Source organism: Podarcis vaucheri (genome assembly GCF_965113315.1).
Source record: "Podarcis vaucheri genome assembly, chromosome: 18".
Classification (NCBI taxonomy): Eukaryota; Metazoa; Chordata; class Lepidosauria; order Squamata; family Lacertidae; genus Podarcis; species Podarcis vaucheri.
Window position 1 is genome coordinate 12647001 of NC_138756.1, and position 17299 is coordinate 12664299.

At 50.2% G+C, this 17299-nt stretch overlaps 1 protein-coding gene across 8 annotated transcripts in view; it reads right to left on the reverse strand.

Moving 5' to 3' along the window:
- Positions 1-17299, reverse strand: part of MAST3 (microtubule associated serine/threonine kinase 3) — a 55968-nt gene that overhangs the window by 37123 nt on the left and 1546 nt on the right. For 2 of the 8 annotated variants that reach the window (XM_082206235.1, XM_082206237.1), the window contains exons 2-3: positions 10046-10077; positions 7067-7144 (exon numbers count right to left, since the gene is read on the reverse strand). In XM_082206235.1, coding sequence (XP_082062361.1) covers positions 7067-7144; positions 10046-10077 — 110 coding nt within the window. Of the gene's footprint in view, positions 1-1210; positions 1339-7066; positions 7145-8379; positions 8491-10045; positions 10078-17299 lie in introns of those variants that run through there. The other 6 variants (XM_082206238.1, XM_082206236.1, XM_082206241.1 and 3 more) reach the window with 3 other exon arrangements.

The following is a 17299-nucleotide window of genomic DNA, read 5'->3' on the forward strand; positions in this document are numbered from 1 at the left end:
AAGGATTCTTCCGAATCTTCAGATTTCCCTCCTCTGCTCTGTGGGTGCTTTAAATATCTAAATATCAGGCCCAAAGGCGCGCTTGCCTGGCCCAAAATGCTGTCCTCACCGTGGCCACCCAAAGGGAAACCAGCAAGCGGAATGCGAAAGCAAAAAAAAATGCCTTGCGTCTCCACCGTCCTAAGGTAGACTGCCTCTGCTCAAAGAGGCTCCACTGAGGAATCCTAAGCAACCGAGAAGAGCTTGGCTGCTGGATCAGGACCCAAGGGGGGGTCCCATCCAGTCAGGCTTCCTGTCCTCAGAGTGGCCAACCAGTTCAACCAGCGACTGGACCTCATTCCTGCCCTCCAGCAGCAGAGGGGTCATCCTTGAAAGTCGTCTCTTTTCCCACCACATTCCAGGAATTCTGCCCCCCCCCCACATCCTTGGAGCTTGAGTCAGGAACCAGCCTCGCTTCTCACCCGAGAAAAATCGCCCCCCCCCATGATCCAGGGTTCATTTTAGGGCACAATCTGGGAGTTTGGGGGAAGAATTTCCCCCTTAAACCTCACATTGCCTTTTTGGGGGGGGTGGGAAGGGGGAAGGAAGTTGGAGCAGCAAAGGAGATGGGTGACCTCGGATGCTCCGGGTCCAAACCAGCCCCCCCTCACAATCTGGCCGAGGGGATTATGTCCTAATCTGTACAAGAGCACACAGATTAACGGGGTGGGGGGGGGAGAGAGGAAGAAAGAGAAACAGCCAACCTGTTTCTCAGCGAGAGATAAAAACACAAAGAAAGGAGACGAAGAACTTTGGGTGGATAATATATTAATAAAAAAGTCACAGCCCAGAAATTAGGGTACAAGATAATGTTTCGGCGGGGGGCTTCCTGCACAAAAGCCCCCGCCACACACACACACACACACACACACAGGCGAGAGAGGAGAGGCGCCTCTGGGTATGTGATTGTTAAACCCTTTTGCAAGCTTTGCGCGCCGGGCAACGTCCCCAAAAAGCACCCGTGCGGGTGGGGGGGGGGGGCTGTTTGTGCAATGCACAAACCGGGGAGGATGAGAACAAACTCTCCGCAAGCAACACCTCCCCCCCCCATCCCTCCGGCGAGGCGCTTCTTTCCCCTCCCTCCCTCTCCAAAAAGCAGCTCCGCTCGGTGCGTAATAGCGCCCGGAAGCGTTCCGTTGGCTCCTCGGCTGCGCGCCTCCGTCTTGGTTACCTCTTGGAGCGCTGGCTGAGGGCGCCCAGCGGAGCCCCCCAAGTGCCGGGGTCCGACATCGCCGGCCACCGACGGGTCCTTCTCCTCCTCCTCCTCCCGCGGGGCGCCGTCACCGCCTTCCGAGGGCCGCCGGCCTCCCAGCCCAGGGCGCTCCGCAGCGCCCCCTCCCGAGATTTGCGCAGCAAAGGGAGACAGACACACACACCAACCCCCGCCCGCCCCCGAATTCCTTTCCCACGTGGGCCGGGGAATCGGTTGGAAACGGTTCAGATATGGGTCGCCGAAACGATCCCCGGGATGCGGCGACTCCTGGAAAACGCGCAACGTTTGGGGTTTGTTGTTGTCTCCCCACCCCCACCCCCCAGTTTAGAGAGATGGCGAGGAAAAGGCTACATGAGAGAGGTTTGCAAAAGGATAGCACGACGGAAGAAATATCAGCAACCTCAGATATGCAGATGACACAACCTTGATGGCAGAAAGTGAGGAGGAATTAAAGAACCTTTTAATGAGGGTGAAAAAGGAGAGCGCAAAATATGGTCTGAAGCTCAACATCAAAAAAACGAAGATCATGGCCACTGGTCCCATCACCTCCTGGCAAATAGAAGGGGAAGAAATGGAGGCAGTGAGATTTTACTTTCTTGGGCTCCATGATCGCTGCAGATGGTGACAGCAGTCGTGAAATTAAAAGACGCCTGCTTCTTGGGAGAAAAGCGATGACAAACCTAGACAGCATCTTAAAAAGCAGAGACATCACCTTGCCAACAAAAGTCCGTATAGTTAAAGCTCTGGTTTCCCCAGTAGTGATGTATAGAAGTGACGGCTGGACCATCAAGAAGGCTGATGGCCGAAGAATGGATGCTTTTGAATTATGGTGCTGGAGGAGACTCTTGAGAGTCCCATAGACTGCAAGAAGATGAAACTGATCCGTTCTGAAGGAAATCAGCCCTGAGTGCTCACTGGAAGGACAGATCCTGAAGCTGAGGCTCCGAGACTTTGGCCACCTCTGGAGAAGAGAAGACTCCCTGGAAAAGACCCTGATGTTGGGAAAGATGGAGGGCGCAAGGAGAAGGGGACGACGGAGGACGAGATGGTGGGACAGTGTTCTCGAAGGTTTGACCAAACTGGGGGAGGCAGTGGAAGACAGGAGAGCCTGGCGTGCTCTGGTCCAGGGGGTCACGAAGAGGCGGACACCACTAAATGGCTCAACAACAACAAAGCACAACATGGAGAGGAAAAGGGTTTATTCCTCCCTCTCTCCTAGCGCATCCCTGAAGTGCAAGGTTGGGAGAATCAGGACAGAGATCAGAGAAAGGCCTCCTTCATGTATGCACATAGTGAAAGCATGCAACGTGCTTCGGCCAACCTGCAAGGCTTTCAAAGATTTCAGAAACTCATGGAGAAGGCCTGGCTGCCAATGGCTGCCAGCTATGATGGCTCTTCATTGCCCTCAATGCTTGCAGGCAGCAGTGCTTCTGGAGCCTCCCTGCGAGAAGCGAGGTTACAGGGAAGCAGGCAGAGGGCCTTCTCGGTGGTGGCACCTGCCCTGTGGAACGTCCTCCCAGCAGATGTCAAGGAAATAAAGAACTATGCAGAATTGGACAAAATGACAGGAAGGATTCGAAACCTGCGTGACCAGAGATTTACAGAAGATTGGAAGAAGTATATGAATTATTTGAAGAGCAACTGTAATCAACAAATTACATTAGCAGGACTACAAGAAGTTTTGTAAGGAGGAATATACGAAGTGTTACAAAGTAGAAAAAGACAGAGATATTGGTTATGAGTTTGAAATGTAATAGGAAAGATAAGAAATGCATACTGAGAGATTAGATTGGAAAATTTTCAGACAGGATTGATGGAAGTCAAAAATTTGAATAAGATGTAAAAGCATGTTTAATTACTGTTGAAAATGATATGTTAAAAAAAACTAATAAAAATATTTTTTTTTAAAAAAGGAAATAAACAACTACAGTGGCACCTCGGTGTACAAATTTAATCTCTTCTGGAAGTTCGTTCTTAAACCGAAACCATTCTTAAACCGAGGTGCACTTTCCCTAATGAGGCCTCCTGCCACCGCTCAGATTCTGTTCATAGACCGAGGTAAAGTTTGCAAACCAGGACACTACTTCCAGAGTTCGTAAACCGAATAGTTTGTAAACAGGGCTGTTCTTAAACCGAGGTACCACTGTATCTGGTTTTTAGAAGACATTTGAAGGGAAGGTTTTAATGTTTGATGTCTTGCTGTGTTTTAATTTGTTGGAAGCTGCCCAGAGTGGCTGGGGAAACCCAGTCTGATCGGAAGGTCGGCGGTTCGAATCCCCGCAATGACGGGGTGAGCTCCCGTTGCTCAGTCCCTGCCCCTGCCAACCTAGCAGTTCAAAAGCACATAAAAGTGCAGGTAGATAAATAGGTACCGCTGCAGCCGTATCTCTTGTAAGGGGGTTAGTTTAACCTCTGGGTTTGCTATAGCAAAATTGAATTACTGTGAAAGGATGCATGTCTAAAAAAGCGTGTCGGCGACATGAAAAGTTTGGAAACCTCTGCAGGCCTAAGACTATAGAGCCCAAGATGCCAGCATCGTTGTGATAGGAAAGCCCATTTGAAACCAAAGCCAAGTAAAATCACTACGGAGCCCACGGTGCAGTTTTGCAGCGATGGGAGAGCTGTGGCCTTAAGAAGCAAAGCGGGTTACTACAGAACACATGAGCCAGTGCTACTGTGATGAGAAAAACGTGGGAGAGAGAGAGAAAGAGAGAGAGAGAGAAAGAAAAAAAGAGAAGGAAGGAAGGAAGGGAAGGGAAGGAAGGAAGGGGAAGGAGGGAAGGAAGAAAAGATAAGTAAGGAAGGAAGGAAGGAAAGGAAGGAAGGAAGGAAAGGAGGGAAGGAAGGAGGCTTAAAGCCTTGGAGTTGCAGGGGAAAAGATTCCTGTGAGTTTGAACCCAGGTCTCTCTGACACACACCCATGCAACAATGCCTTCTCTCTCTCCCTGTCTTCTCTCTTTCTCTCTCTCCGCACATGACAACTGTGGGGGGGGGAGCAGCCGCCAGGCAAGCCGGGTGGCGGAGGGCCAAGGCGACTGCCGACTCTGCCGCCAAGCCAGCAGCGGTTGAAGGCTGTCTCTCCATGGCAACGGTTGTCCAGCTGACCTGCGCGGGGGGGGGGGGGGGATGGCAGAGAGCCGGGCTGCGCATGCAGGCGCATATATATCCCTCCCTCCCTCGTGCGCAGGAAGTCCTGCGGCGCATGCCAGCCCCCCTCCCTGCCCCTGCCTCGCGGCGCATAAAGGTTGCAGATGTGAAACTCTCTTTCCAAAACCGCCATCGCTGTTTGTTCAAAGAGCTGGTGCTCTTTGCAGCAGGAAGTTGGGACTTTGGAGACACTGGCAGGTTGGGGAGGGAACCCCAGTGGTCATCCATCCCAACCCCCTTTGCAATGCAGGAAGCTCAGCTAAAGCATCCAGGAGAGATGGCGATTTTAAGCTCTGCTTAAAAACCTCCAAGGAAGGAGAAGGCCAACATTTTCCAGACAAAAAGCTCTTACAGAAAGTTCTTCCTAATGTTGAGTTGATGCAAAAACTAGGGGGGGGGGTGTCTCCTCCTTTGCCCCAAGCTCAAGCTTCTGTCCCTCATGAGGCCCGGAGAAGAGGGAAAAAATGAAGGCCAGGGAAGAGGAAAAAGCACTGCCACAATTTGGCCGGCCGTGATGGTTAGGCAGCGGAAAGGATCGATTCCTGAAATCGTTTCATAACCAAAGAGCAGCATTGACTGAGTTCTGGGAGGGGGAAAAAGGACGCCTCTGGCCGGCTGGCTGCTTTGATTTTACAAAGGCAGAGCCCATTTTTGGAGCTGGGTGCGAATCCAGGCCACCCGCTGAGCGGAGGGGGAAGTCTCAAAGCTCTCCAGAGTTACCAGTACGTTTCCGAGCACAATTCAAAGGGTTGGTGCTGACCTTTAAAGCCCTAAACGGCCCAATATACCTGAAGGAGCGTCTCCACCCCCATCGTTCAGCCCGGACACTGAGGTCCAGCGCCGAGGGCCTTCTGGCGGTTCCCTCACTGCAAGAAGCCAAGTTACAGGGAACCAGGCAGAGGGCCTTCTCGGCGGTGGCGCCCTCCCTGTGGAACGCCCTCCCACCAGATGTCAAAGAGAACAACAACTACCAGACTTTTAGAAGACATCTGAAGGCAGCCCTGTTGAGGGAAGCTTTTAATGTTTGATGTATCACAGTATTTTAATATTTTGTCTGAACTGAACAGAAGCTGTGCCAGGCTACGGAGCAGACTATTCTTCCTACACTGGCTGGCAGCGGCTCTCTAGGTTTCAGGTGGGGGACAAGCAAGGACTGAACCTGAAGCCCTTCTACATGCCAAGCAACTGCCCTAGCCCACTAAGCCACGGACACGCAAATATTCAAATAAAACACGCAAATATTCATATAAAAACAAGCAAATATGTTTCCTTTTGCCCACCCAGGGCTGCCAGCTGTTACAGCGCCTCTTCCCTCTTCGCTGCGCCCATCAAAACGCAAGCGCTTACGTTCCCTCTCTCTCTCTCAGACGGAGAAATTACCAGGCGCTCACGTTATTCATTAATCCGCCCTGCGAGGCCATCGGAGGAGGTAGCGGCCTTGGCCAAGGAGTCGGAGAGGGACGGGGAGATTGCCTGCCCCACGGCGACCGCTCCTCCCTCGGCCTTGGGAACCTTTGGACCGCCGGGTGCTGATGAGCTACAACTCCCGCCAGTGCCGGATTCACGTCTAAGCTCAACAAGCTCTAGCTTAGGGTCCCACTCTCTTGGGGCCCCCCAGAAAAATTAAAGGGGGGGAAACCTGGATGTACATGAATATAAGATAATAAACAAATAAAATAAAACCTACATCCAGCAACTGTGTTTTGCGTTGTGTCGGCTCCTCGGGTGTAAGTCATGGGCCCCGTCTGCTCCCTAAAATATCCCTTCTTTGCTCCTTTCTATATATAGGGTGCCAACATTCTGGATGGACTTGTTGCAGGGCAAGATGTGCAAATGGCTTGAGATACCTAAAAGGTAAAGGGGCCCCTGACCATTAGGTCCAGTCATGGCAGACTCTGGGGTTGCGATGCTCATCTCGCTTTGCTGGCGTACAGCTTCCAGGTCATGTGACCAGCAGGACTAAGCTGCTTCTGGTGAACCAGAGCAGCGCACGGAAACGCCGTTTGCCTTCCCGCCGGAGCGGTACCTATTGATCTACTTGCACTTTGACGTGCTTTGAAACTGCTAGGTTGGCAGGAGCAGGGACCGAGCAACGGGAGCTCACCCCGTCATTGCGGGGATTCGAACCCCATTACCTTCAGGAGCGGAGGGCCGCATCAGACCTCTCCCGCTAGCTTACGAGAACACCGCAAGAGCCTGCTGGATCGGGCCCAAAGGGGGGGGGACATCTTAGCCCACCCTCCCAGTCCTTGCAGAGGCTAAGCAGCTAAGGCCCCTGCAAGCAAGACCAGGGGAAGAACTGCCTATTTTTTGCCACCAGGTAGACCGGTCCTGTCCATGGAGGCTCCCTTTTTAGGAATCAGAAGCGGCGCAGAAGACGACGTGTTTCGCCTGCCCCTCCCCTCTCTGTTTCCTCTGCACAAACAACCCAGGCTGCGTTTGTGGTGTGAGAGAGAGTGCAGGGAATTGAACCGTGGTTCTAACCACGACACCACGCTGCCCTTTTTTGTTTTTTGTCAAGAGCGACGGAGCAATCGGGAAAGCGCTTCCTCGGCACCCGCCTCGCAACACGGACGTGGGTGGCGGTGCACCCCATAACAGCACATAATATTCCCTCCCACTGCACGGAAAGGACACATCTCCCCACTCGTGGTTAGGGTCTCTTACCTCCAGGGGTGCAACGCCAGGGGGCTGAGAGGGCTCAGGGGGCTGAGGAGGGTCGGACTCTGGCTCCCGGGCGAGAGGCTGCAGAAGGAAGAGAGCCAAGGAGAAGGAGGCCGCGGTGTGAATAGGGCTCAGAGGCGCAACCCCACCCCGCCAGGAGATGAGTTGGGGGGAATCAGAGGGACCCAGTGCATTGCCACCCCACCCCACCCCATCTAGAGACGACAGCTCCTTACATGTCCAGGGATATCCCATCGCAGAGCTACGATTCCCAAAGCAGGGAACTGTAGCGCTGCTTTGGCACCCTAAGCCCTAAGCGACACCGGTTGGGGGGCAATGGGGTATTAGGTGGAGAGGGGGAAAGATGAAGCTCCTCGCAGGTGACAAGATCTTGGAAAGCCCCCCCCCCGGTTTGTAAGATCTGGGGAGACCGGGGCGGGGAGCACTCTGCCCATGCCCAGAGGGCCTCTTAACATCCCAAGCTTGGGGGCTGGGGCGCTGCTACATTTATACCCTGCTTTTTGGAGCTCAAAAGTGGAGAGGCTGGTTCTTCTGGCACAACAACCCTGAGAGGTAAGTCAGGCTCAGAGAGGCCGCGCAGTGATTTTCAGGGGGGAGCGGACTCGAACCCCAGACTGCCAGGCCCCGGGCGCTCTCGCCCCGACCCCAAACGCCTTTTCCTTCCCCGTGGCAGGCGGAGGTTCAACAGGTGGTGTTCTCTCAGCCACGCATCTGCTGCGTGCGTGTTTTTTAATCGGAATAAAATTGAATCAGGGGAAAGCGGAGCCACGAAGCTCCTCCCAGGCAGCTTAGCGGCGCCGCCCGGGCAACCCTCTCGCCAGTCGGGGGTGGGGTGGGGGGGGACCCGCCTGGCAGGTTTGCGGAGGGCGCCACAGCCCCGGGGTGGGCTGCAGGAGCTCTGCGGGACCCTTCCCCGAGGCGGAGGCGCGCTTTGGAGTGGGAGAAGCCACGGAGAGCCCTTTTTCCATTCTCTCTTTTTGGGGAATCACCGCCGCCCCCTCCCTCCGCAGCCGGTTCCCTGGCAACCGAGCCGTGCGTCATTGGAGACCCCGGGATGGAAGGAGGGGAGAGGGGAGGGGGGAGAGGGATCCCCCGAAGGCAGAAAGAGGGGCCGCGAGAGAGAAAAAGACCCCCAACCCCACAGCCCTGCCCAGCTTTCGGCGCCAAGCGAGCGCTCCGCCGTGCGCGCCTCTCCAAGCGCCCCCGGGTCGCTGCCTGCCGGCGCTGGAACCTCTCCCCCACTTTCCCCACCCTCTCCCCCAGCGGGGGCGCCCAGGAGCCCCCCCCCAACTCACTCCACCAAGGTCAGCGAAGGGATCTTCAGCTTGGCACGGCGCGCCTGCATGGCGACGGCGGTGGCAACGCGCTGCCCCGACGGCGCGTCCGCCGCGCTCTGCTCGCCTGGCGCGGCTTCCCCCGGCGCTCGCTCGCTCGCCCGCCCACCCGGCCCTCCTCCTCCCCCCCCCAACCTCGGAGGGAGGGAGGGAGAAGAGGGACTGGGAGGAACAGAAAAGCCCTGGGGTGGGGGTGCTTGGAGCGCGCGCCGCCGCCCCCTAGGAATTAAAGAAGCGCAAGCAACGAGGCGCCAGGTCGCCAGGTTTTTGGAGAAAGGCGCGCGTCCCCGCGGGGGGACCCGACCTCTCCAAGGGAAAAGGCTCGGGGCGCCGCCGCTCTCAAGAGGGGCGGGCGCATAGGTGCCAACGCCCGGGGGCGCTGGGTGCCCGAGCACCCACCAAATTCCCCACCAAGGGGCCGGGCACCCGCAAATTTCAGTGCCAGGGCCGTGAATTGGTCGCGGCGGGGCCCTGGGCGGAGACAAGAGACATGTACAGTACGGAGGTTCGTCTAGCTCTGTAGTGCGCACACGGGTTGGCAGCAGCGGAGGCTCTCCTGGGTTCCCGACTCTGCGGGGAATGCACAAGCGAGAAAAGCACCAGAACCAATCTCCAAAGCAATTCCGACACGGAAACAGGTTGGGAGAAACTATCGCCTAAAAAGCCGCCGCCGCCGCAGGGAGCTGAACTGTGGAACTCCCTGCCACATGAGACGGCAAAGGGGCACCGGTTCGCAGGCTCTCGAGGGCGAGGCACCGTCCTGCCTCTTGAGTCCCCATTGGCTGGGAAAGGCTCTTAGGGACATTCTCGAGGGTCCCCGAACTTTTCTCTGCGGGCCACACTTTTGGAACAGGAATTTGCTTGCGCCGAATTTTTTTTTTATTGCATAGGAAAACAAAATGAAAACAACTGCCACCAGGGCTTGGTTTGGAACACAGAACACAGCTGCTTTATAATATGATCCTGGGGCGTCCGGAAAATGTATAACAATCATAGAACGGCAGAGCCGAAAGGGCCCACCAGAGCCATCTAGTCCAGCCCCCTCTAATGCTCTTGAAAAGAGGCCTAGCTACTGTTTCTGGTTGTATATCCCATTGATTGATTGATTGATTGATTGATTGTAGGGCTGGGCAGTACTGTATCTGGTTTTCAACTTTGTGATGTATCACCAGCCAAACTGCGATATATCGATATATCATGATGTCTGAATAAGGATGGAGTAGGTTTTCAACATCACACTGTATCGCCAGCTAAATATCACGCTGTCTGGTATAAGGATGGAGCTATTGGGGCTTCACAGTTTCCCCCACATTGCGATTTTTTTCCAGAAATCAGACACACATATCGTGATTTGCAAATATATCACCAGGCCAAAAAATCATGAAACCGATATCACGATACAGACTCCAGACCGTATCATGGGGTATAATAAATTATTATTATTATTATTATTATTATTATTATTATTATTATTATTATTACTATTATTGGAATACTCTGGCACCAGGAAACCCCTAAAGTGAGCCAGGCTGGCCAGCTTGTGGGCCCTCCAGAGGCATCTATCTGGGTGCCCGCAGAAGCCCGAGTGACGCAGAACCCGAAACGCGGGGCACAGCCCCCCACTCACGTTTTCCCACGGCGCGGCAGGCTCAGCTCCTTCTGCGGAAAAGGAAAGGGGGGAAAGACAGTCAGGATGAGGCCGCCGGGACTTTGCAGCCGCCCCTTCGGCCTCGCTCAGACCCCTCGAGCCCCAGCGCATTCAAGGATGGGAGAAGTATGCCGTCTTATGGGGGGCTGTGGCACAGTGGTTAGAGAATTCGCTCGGCAAGTTCAACTTCACCTTTGAAACTGCCAGCCAGTGCAGGCAACACTGGCTTGGAGGCAGCTCCTTGTTTGAATTAGCCTAAGCATGAGGACTGGCGCCTTGAGTTTCTTTCTCTTTCTCCGAATCGGTTTTCCAAATTTTACCCAATCAGCCACAGATTCAGACAGATTTAATACAATTTTCTTTCCAAAAACTGGTTTCCCGCACTCTGCTCTCAATGCCTCTAAGGTTTTTTATTATTATTATTGGTTTTACAAATACGAAGCACAAATAAACACAAATTAGTATCTGAGGAAGTGTGCATGCACACGAAAGCTTATAGCCAGAACAAACTTAGTTGGCCTCTAATGTGCTACTGGGGGACATGGGTGGCGCTGTGGGTTAAACCACAGAGCCTAGGACTTGCCGATCAGAAGGTTGGCGGTTCGAATCCCCGCAATGACGGGGTGAGCTCCCGTTGCACTCCGGCGGGAAGGTAAACGGCATTTCCGTGCGCTGCTCTGGTTCGCCAGAAGTGGCTTAGTCATGCTGGCCACATGACCCGGAAGCTGTATGCCGGCTCCCTTGGCCAATAAAGCGAGATGAGCGCCACAACCCCAGAGTCGGTCACGACTGGACCTAACGGTCAGGGGTCCCTTTACCTTAGTATCTGAAGAAGTGTGCATGCACACGAAAGCTTAAACCCAGAACAAACTTAGTTGGCTTCTAAGGTGCTACTGGACAATTTTTTCACGCAGAATGCGAATTTATGGTGAAGTCTCCCTGCTTGCAAACCTGCAAAGGGCCAGTGCAAACACTGCGGAGCTCCGTGTCTCTCTCTCTCTCACCCCACCCGGGACCAAAGGCCCTGCCTTCTGCCCCCCCAGCCACCGCCTCCTGAGCACGTGCAGAGCGACTGTCCCAGGGTGCAGAGGGCAGGGCGCACTTTCCCTGCAATGCTGCCAGCAGGTGTGGGGCAAAGGTCGTTGAATCGATGATAAGAGCAGGAGGTGTGTTGTCACTTCCAAAGCAGGGTGGATAAAAATCAATGGTTTTAAATATATATATTTAAACCTGCATTCCTGTACCCGTGAAAATCTACGAAAGCAAATATCTCACCTCTACGGGGAGGAAACCTTCCAGCTGAAAAACCTGCATTCCTGTACCCGTGAAAATCTACGAAAGCAAATATCTCATATATATATATATATATATATATATATATATATATATATATATATATATATTTGCTTTCGTAGATTTTCACGGGTACAGGAATGCAGGTTTTGGTGTCTTCGGGTGTCTTCCCGTGTAAGAGTCGGGGTGTCTGTGCGACGTTTCGACGAGGTCTCACTCGTCATCTTCAGGCTGGTGCTTTCGGCTTCTTGTTACTGGAACAGAGCAGAGTCTGGTGTTTGAGTTCCTATAAATACTGTTGAGGGGTGTGGTGTATAGCCTCCAACGTTCTGGGCAGAGAGGAAGTTCCTAGATTAGTGTGCCTTTTCTTCTTTTGTTCCTTAATTACTTGAGGGATATCTTGAGTGATTTCATGAGTGATATTCTGAATACCACTGGGTGGGTCATTAAGTGTAGATTAGTTGCTAAAGCTTTCGTGTCTTGACCTCTTGAGCTTGTGAAGAGTTTTTCTGAGAAGATGGCTGTGCTGCATTTAGTTGTGCTCTGGCTTGGCTTCGTGTATAGGGGCGAGCTGTGGTTTTGTGCCTTGTGCCAGCCAGATCTGTGTAGGGATTGCAGGGGGGTGCAGCATCCGGAGGTGCCACTATAGTTTGGCTACTGGATGGAGTCTGTAATATGTCTGTGGAGAGGGTCTGGGTTTGGGTCTGGTGTGGTTGATTGGTGACGGCGTTCTGTGTGCCTCTGGTTCTGGTGTCGGTTTTTGTGGGGAGGGCTAATTTCCAGATGTCTGGCAGGCGGGACGTGTCGTCACGCTTGTTCATGTTGTGAGGGTGTTTCTCTATCTCGATGGCTTCCATGATTATTCTCTTGTGGTGATGTTCCATGTTAAAGAGCAATTTGGAATCTGCAAAATTAATTTCGTGTCCTGTTTCTAGATAATTTCGTGTCCTGTTTCGTGTCCTAAAAACTAGATAGCTTCCTCACACATCTCAACAGCCTACACCCCAAAATACAATTCACTATGGAAATAGAAGACAACAACCAACTCCCCTTTCTTGACGTCCTAATCTACAAAAAACCTGATGGCTCCCTAGGACACACTATCTACCGGAAAAAAACACACACCAACCGCTACTTACATGCACAATCACACCACCACCCTGCACAAATAAACTCCGTAGCCAAGACTCTCATCTCCAGAACCAAACGCCTGGCTGACAAAGACCACTTGACAACTGAGTTACAGAATCTCTCAAATGTGTTAATCGCCAATGGATACCAGAAAAACAGGGTTACGAAGCTAATCCAAAAAGAAACACCCCCCAAAAACCAAGACACAGAAGAAAACAATGGCATGGCCCTCCTTCCTTATATCAAGGGCACTACAGACAAAATCAGCAAAATCCTCCATAAACACAATATCAAAACAGCCTTCTGCACCAACCAAAAAATAGCCAATATCCTCAGAAACCCAAAAGACAAAATCCAGCTGGAAAACCAAGGGGTCTATGAAATACCCTGCAAAGTCTGCCCAGCCACGTACATTGGACAAACAAACAGACGAATAAATGCACGTATCGCAGAACACAAGAATGCCGTCAAAAAAGAAGAAAAAACTTCCTCTCTTTTCCAACACATGAAAGAAACAGGACACGAAATTAATTTTGCAGATTCCAAATTGCTCTTTAACATGGAACATCACCACAAGAGAATAATCATGGAAGCCATCGAGATAGAGAAACACCCTCACAACATGAACAAGCGTGACGACACGTCCCGCCTGCCAGACATCTGGAAATTAGCCCTCCCCACAAAAACCGACACCAGAACCAGAGGCACACAGAACGCCGTCACCAATCAACCACACCAGACCCAAACCCAGACCCTCTCCACAGACATATTACAGACTCCATCCAGTAGCCAAACTATAGTGGCACCTCCGGATGCTGCACCCCCCTGCAATCCCTACACAGATCTGGCTGGCACAAGGCACAAAACCACAGCTCGCCCCTATACACAAAGCCAAGCCAGAGCACAACTAAATGCAGCACAGCCATCTTCTCAGAAAAACTCTTCACAAGCTCAAGAGGTCAAGACACGAAAGCTTTAGCAACTAATCTACACTTAATGACCCACCCAGTGGTATTCAGAATATCACTCATGAAATCACTCAAGATATCCCTCAAGTAATTAAGGAACAAAAGAAGAAAAGGCACACTAATCTAGGAACTTCCTCTCTGCCCAGAACGTTGGAGGCTATACACCACACCCCTCAACAGTATTTATAGGAACTCAAACACCAGACTCTGCTCTGTTCCAGTAACAAGAAGCCGAAAGCACCAGCCTGAAGATGACGAGTGAGACCTCGTCGAAACGTCGCACAGACACCCCGACTCTTACACGGGAAGACACCCGAAGACACCAAAACCTGCATTCCTGTACCCGTGAAAATCTACGAAAGCATATATATATATATATATATATATATATATATATATATATATATATATATATCCAAAAATTCAGAATATTATTTTTTACTTAAAATTTAAATCGGATTTTTAAAAAATTTAAATCGGATTCTTTTCTTGCCGGTATAATCTTCATATTTACAACCAGACGAAGGTTTCGTTTTTGGAATGACAAATTTTCAGAGCAGTTTTTACAGTTATATCAAACATTACTGATTTGGTTATACTACATAGAAATAAATGGTGAGGTTTAATAAGTTAACTGTTTATACTGGGGCAACCTTTCTGCTGTACTTGATTGGAAGGAGAAAAAGAATCGTTTCCTTAATAACAATTTAAACAATTCATTTAACTAAAACAATAACATTCATGTATCCATGTTTGCTAACTGATGTGGTTAAACGTTTTTTTTTAAAAAAAAACAACCTTAGACTGAGTTTTAGCATACATGAAAAACTTAAAGCAAATCCTTATTTCCTGATGAATAGACTTTGGACTATAACATAACTTAAACAGAAAATCTTTAGAAAGGTTTTTCCTCCAAAAGCATTTTATTTTAAAAATCTGATTTAAATAAAAAAAATCCATTTAAAATAATAATAATAATAATAATAATAATAATAATAATAATAATAATAATAATAGATTTTTATCCACCCTGATTCTATTACGTATTCTCTGTTTAAGAATTGCTACGCTCGGAGCTTCTCTTATCTCACGATTACAGGATCGCGACCACTGAAGATTTGTTTTGCCTCTGTGATATTGACAGACTCTCTAATTTTGCTCCTACAAAAGTGATTTATTTTACCACTTGCATCTCCATCATAGATTCTCTCTTGAAGAACAGTGAAACGATACAGGTTATATATATTTTGTTAGCCCCGTGTTATTGCTTAAAGCGCGGCAGAAAAATACCCCCGTCCTCTTCCTTCCTCCCTCCCCAAAGGAAGGAGCGAAATTGTCTGAAATGTCAGGAGTGATTTCCTCGCTTTGCCATGTTGGGGTTCGGACAGCTGAGCAGGCTCTGTTCGGCAGCCTGGGGGGGCTGCCAGGGACGATCAGGGTCAAAGGATGTCCTCAGCGTCACCCCCGATTCCTGGTACACACAGACACACAAGGCACCCTTGGGTGCTGGCAGGGGGGGGGGCTCTCAGGGAATCGGGGACAAGGGAGCGACTTTGCCACAGCCCCCTCCCCAAATACCCAGACAGCTCACCGAACCGTAGAAGCAGCGCCGGATTTACGAATAAGCTAAACGAGGTAGCTTACGGCCCCACTCTCTAGGGGCCCCCAAAAAAATGTTAAGGGGGAAAAAACCACTGGATGTACATTTCCAAAATATTATCTATCTATCTGTCTGTCTATCTATCTATCTATCTATCTATCTATCATCTACCTGTCTGTCTATCTATCTGTCTATCTATCTATCTATCATCTACCTGTCTATCTATCTATCTATCTATCTATCATCTACCTATCTGTCTATCTATCTATCTATCTATCTATCTATCTTTCTAACTTTCTATCTTTCTATCTATTTATGCCAGTGCCAGATTTACGTATAAGCTAAACAGGCTATAGCTTAGGCTCCAGGGGTCAGCAGACTTTTTCAGCAGGGGGCTGGTCCACTGTCCCTCAGACCTTGTGGGAGGGCTGGACTATATTGGGGGGGGATGAACAAATTCCTATGCCCCACAAATAACCCAGAGATGCATTTGAAATAAAAGGACACCTTCTACTCATGTAAAAACACGCTGATTCCCGGACCGTCCGGGGGCCGGATTGAGAAGGCGATGGGGTCGGATCCGGCCTCCCCATTGGCTAGATGACCCTGGCTTCCCTTCCAAGCCTGACGATTCTAGGACTTCGTGAAGTTGGAAAGGGCTCCCCGAGGGTCATCCAGCCCAACCCTCCGCTGTGCCAAAATCTCAACGCCACCCAGTCGGAAACCATACTTTGCCCTGATTAGCTAGTCCTAGTCGAAATCTCCTTTATTGTCGCTTGAGGCCACGGGTTCCGTGATTAGTATAATTTTATTTTTTAAATCAGGGCTGGGGAGAATATGGAGAAGACCTTTGCCCAAGGCGATTCAGTCGCTTGCAAGGTTGTCTGTGTAACACACACAAACAAACGCACATGCAAACACAGCCAAGGGGGTTGGACACACAAGATGGGGAGGGCAATTGGTACAGCCTGTTTCCTCCGCCGTAGCTCACCAGTGGCCTCTGGTGGCCGTTTTGGGAGAAAGGCCCAGCAGGCTTCTCCCTAACGCCAATTCCCCCACCTCTCCGGACTTGAGATGATATAAAACGGCTTGGGAAAAATGTTTTAAAAATCACATTTGTTACAAAGCCAGGGTTTTTTTAAGGAATTGGAGGTGCAGAGACCCCGAAGGAAAACAAAAGACTGTTCCTGTTTTTGCTACAGCAGCTGCAAAGATGCTGGAAAGATGATAAGATACGAGGGTAGACGAAATTATTGGACTATGCAAGAGATGGCAAGGGGAAATCGGGAGGATCAAAACCTCAACAGAGAATGGGACAAATCAGGGCCGATTGAGGTTTGATGCGGCCCTCAGCTCCTGAAGATAATGGGGCCTTTTATATATCCAGGTGTCCTTTGTCAACAACAAATTATCACTGTTTTGTGTGTGCTGAATATATGCTATATGGTCACTGATGGAGCGAACAGGTATCCCAAGCCATTTGCACATCACAAAATATGTAATGGTTGAACTGAAATACAATTAAGAAGAGGCATATTAGTAGGGAAATAATGATGAATCCCTAACTTAAAATGGTTTTTTTATTCGCAACAAACAGAACAATGCAAACACGCTGGCGTTTGGCAAGAACAAAAGTTCCTTTGGAAACACAATAGACAAAGACTCCTCATCTAGTCTGTCGAAGCTTGCTATAACATGAAATAATCAGAGGTGTAAATATGTGATGCAAACTACTAAGAATGATAAAGAGCAGAATGTCGGCACCCTATATATAGAAAGGATCGAGCCAGGGATATTTTAGGGAGCAGGCGGGGCCCAGGACTTACACCAGAGGAGCCTACGCAACACAAAACACTGTTTTATTTCATTTGTTCATTTTGGAAATGTACATCCAGTTGTTGTTTTTTCCCTTTAATTTTTTTTGGGGGGCCCCCAAGAGAGTGGGGCCCTAAACTAGAGCTTGTTTACCTTATTCATAAATCCAGCACTGGTACAAATAGAGATTGCATTTGAAAGAACACTTGAACTCTTTCGGAGGCTTCAAACAGCTCCTGCCACAATACATAAGACTTTGAATTTAACGGAGGACTGTAGACGAGATGGACTTGTCCTATGGAGTTGGGAAACTTTCTTAACGAATCCACGGAGGGGAGGAGGGAAGTCTCGAGATTTGGAGAATCGGGTGCAAAATGTCAATATTTGCAGGAATATTATTCCTCGTGAAATCAAATAGAAAACTTT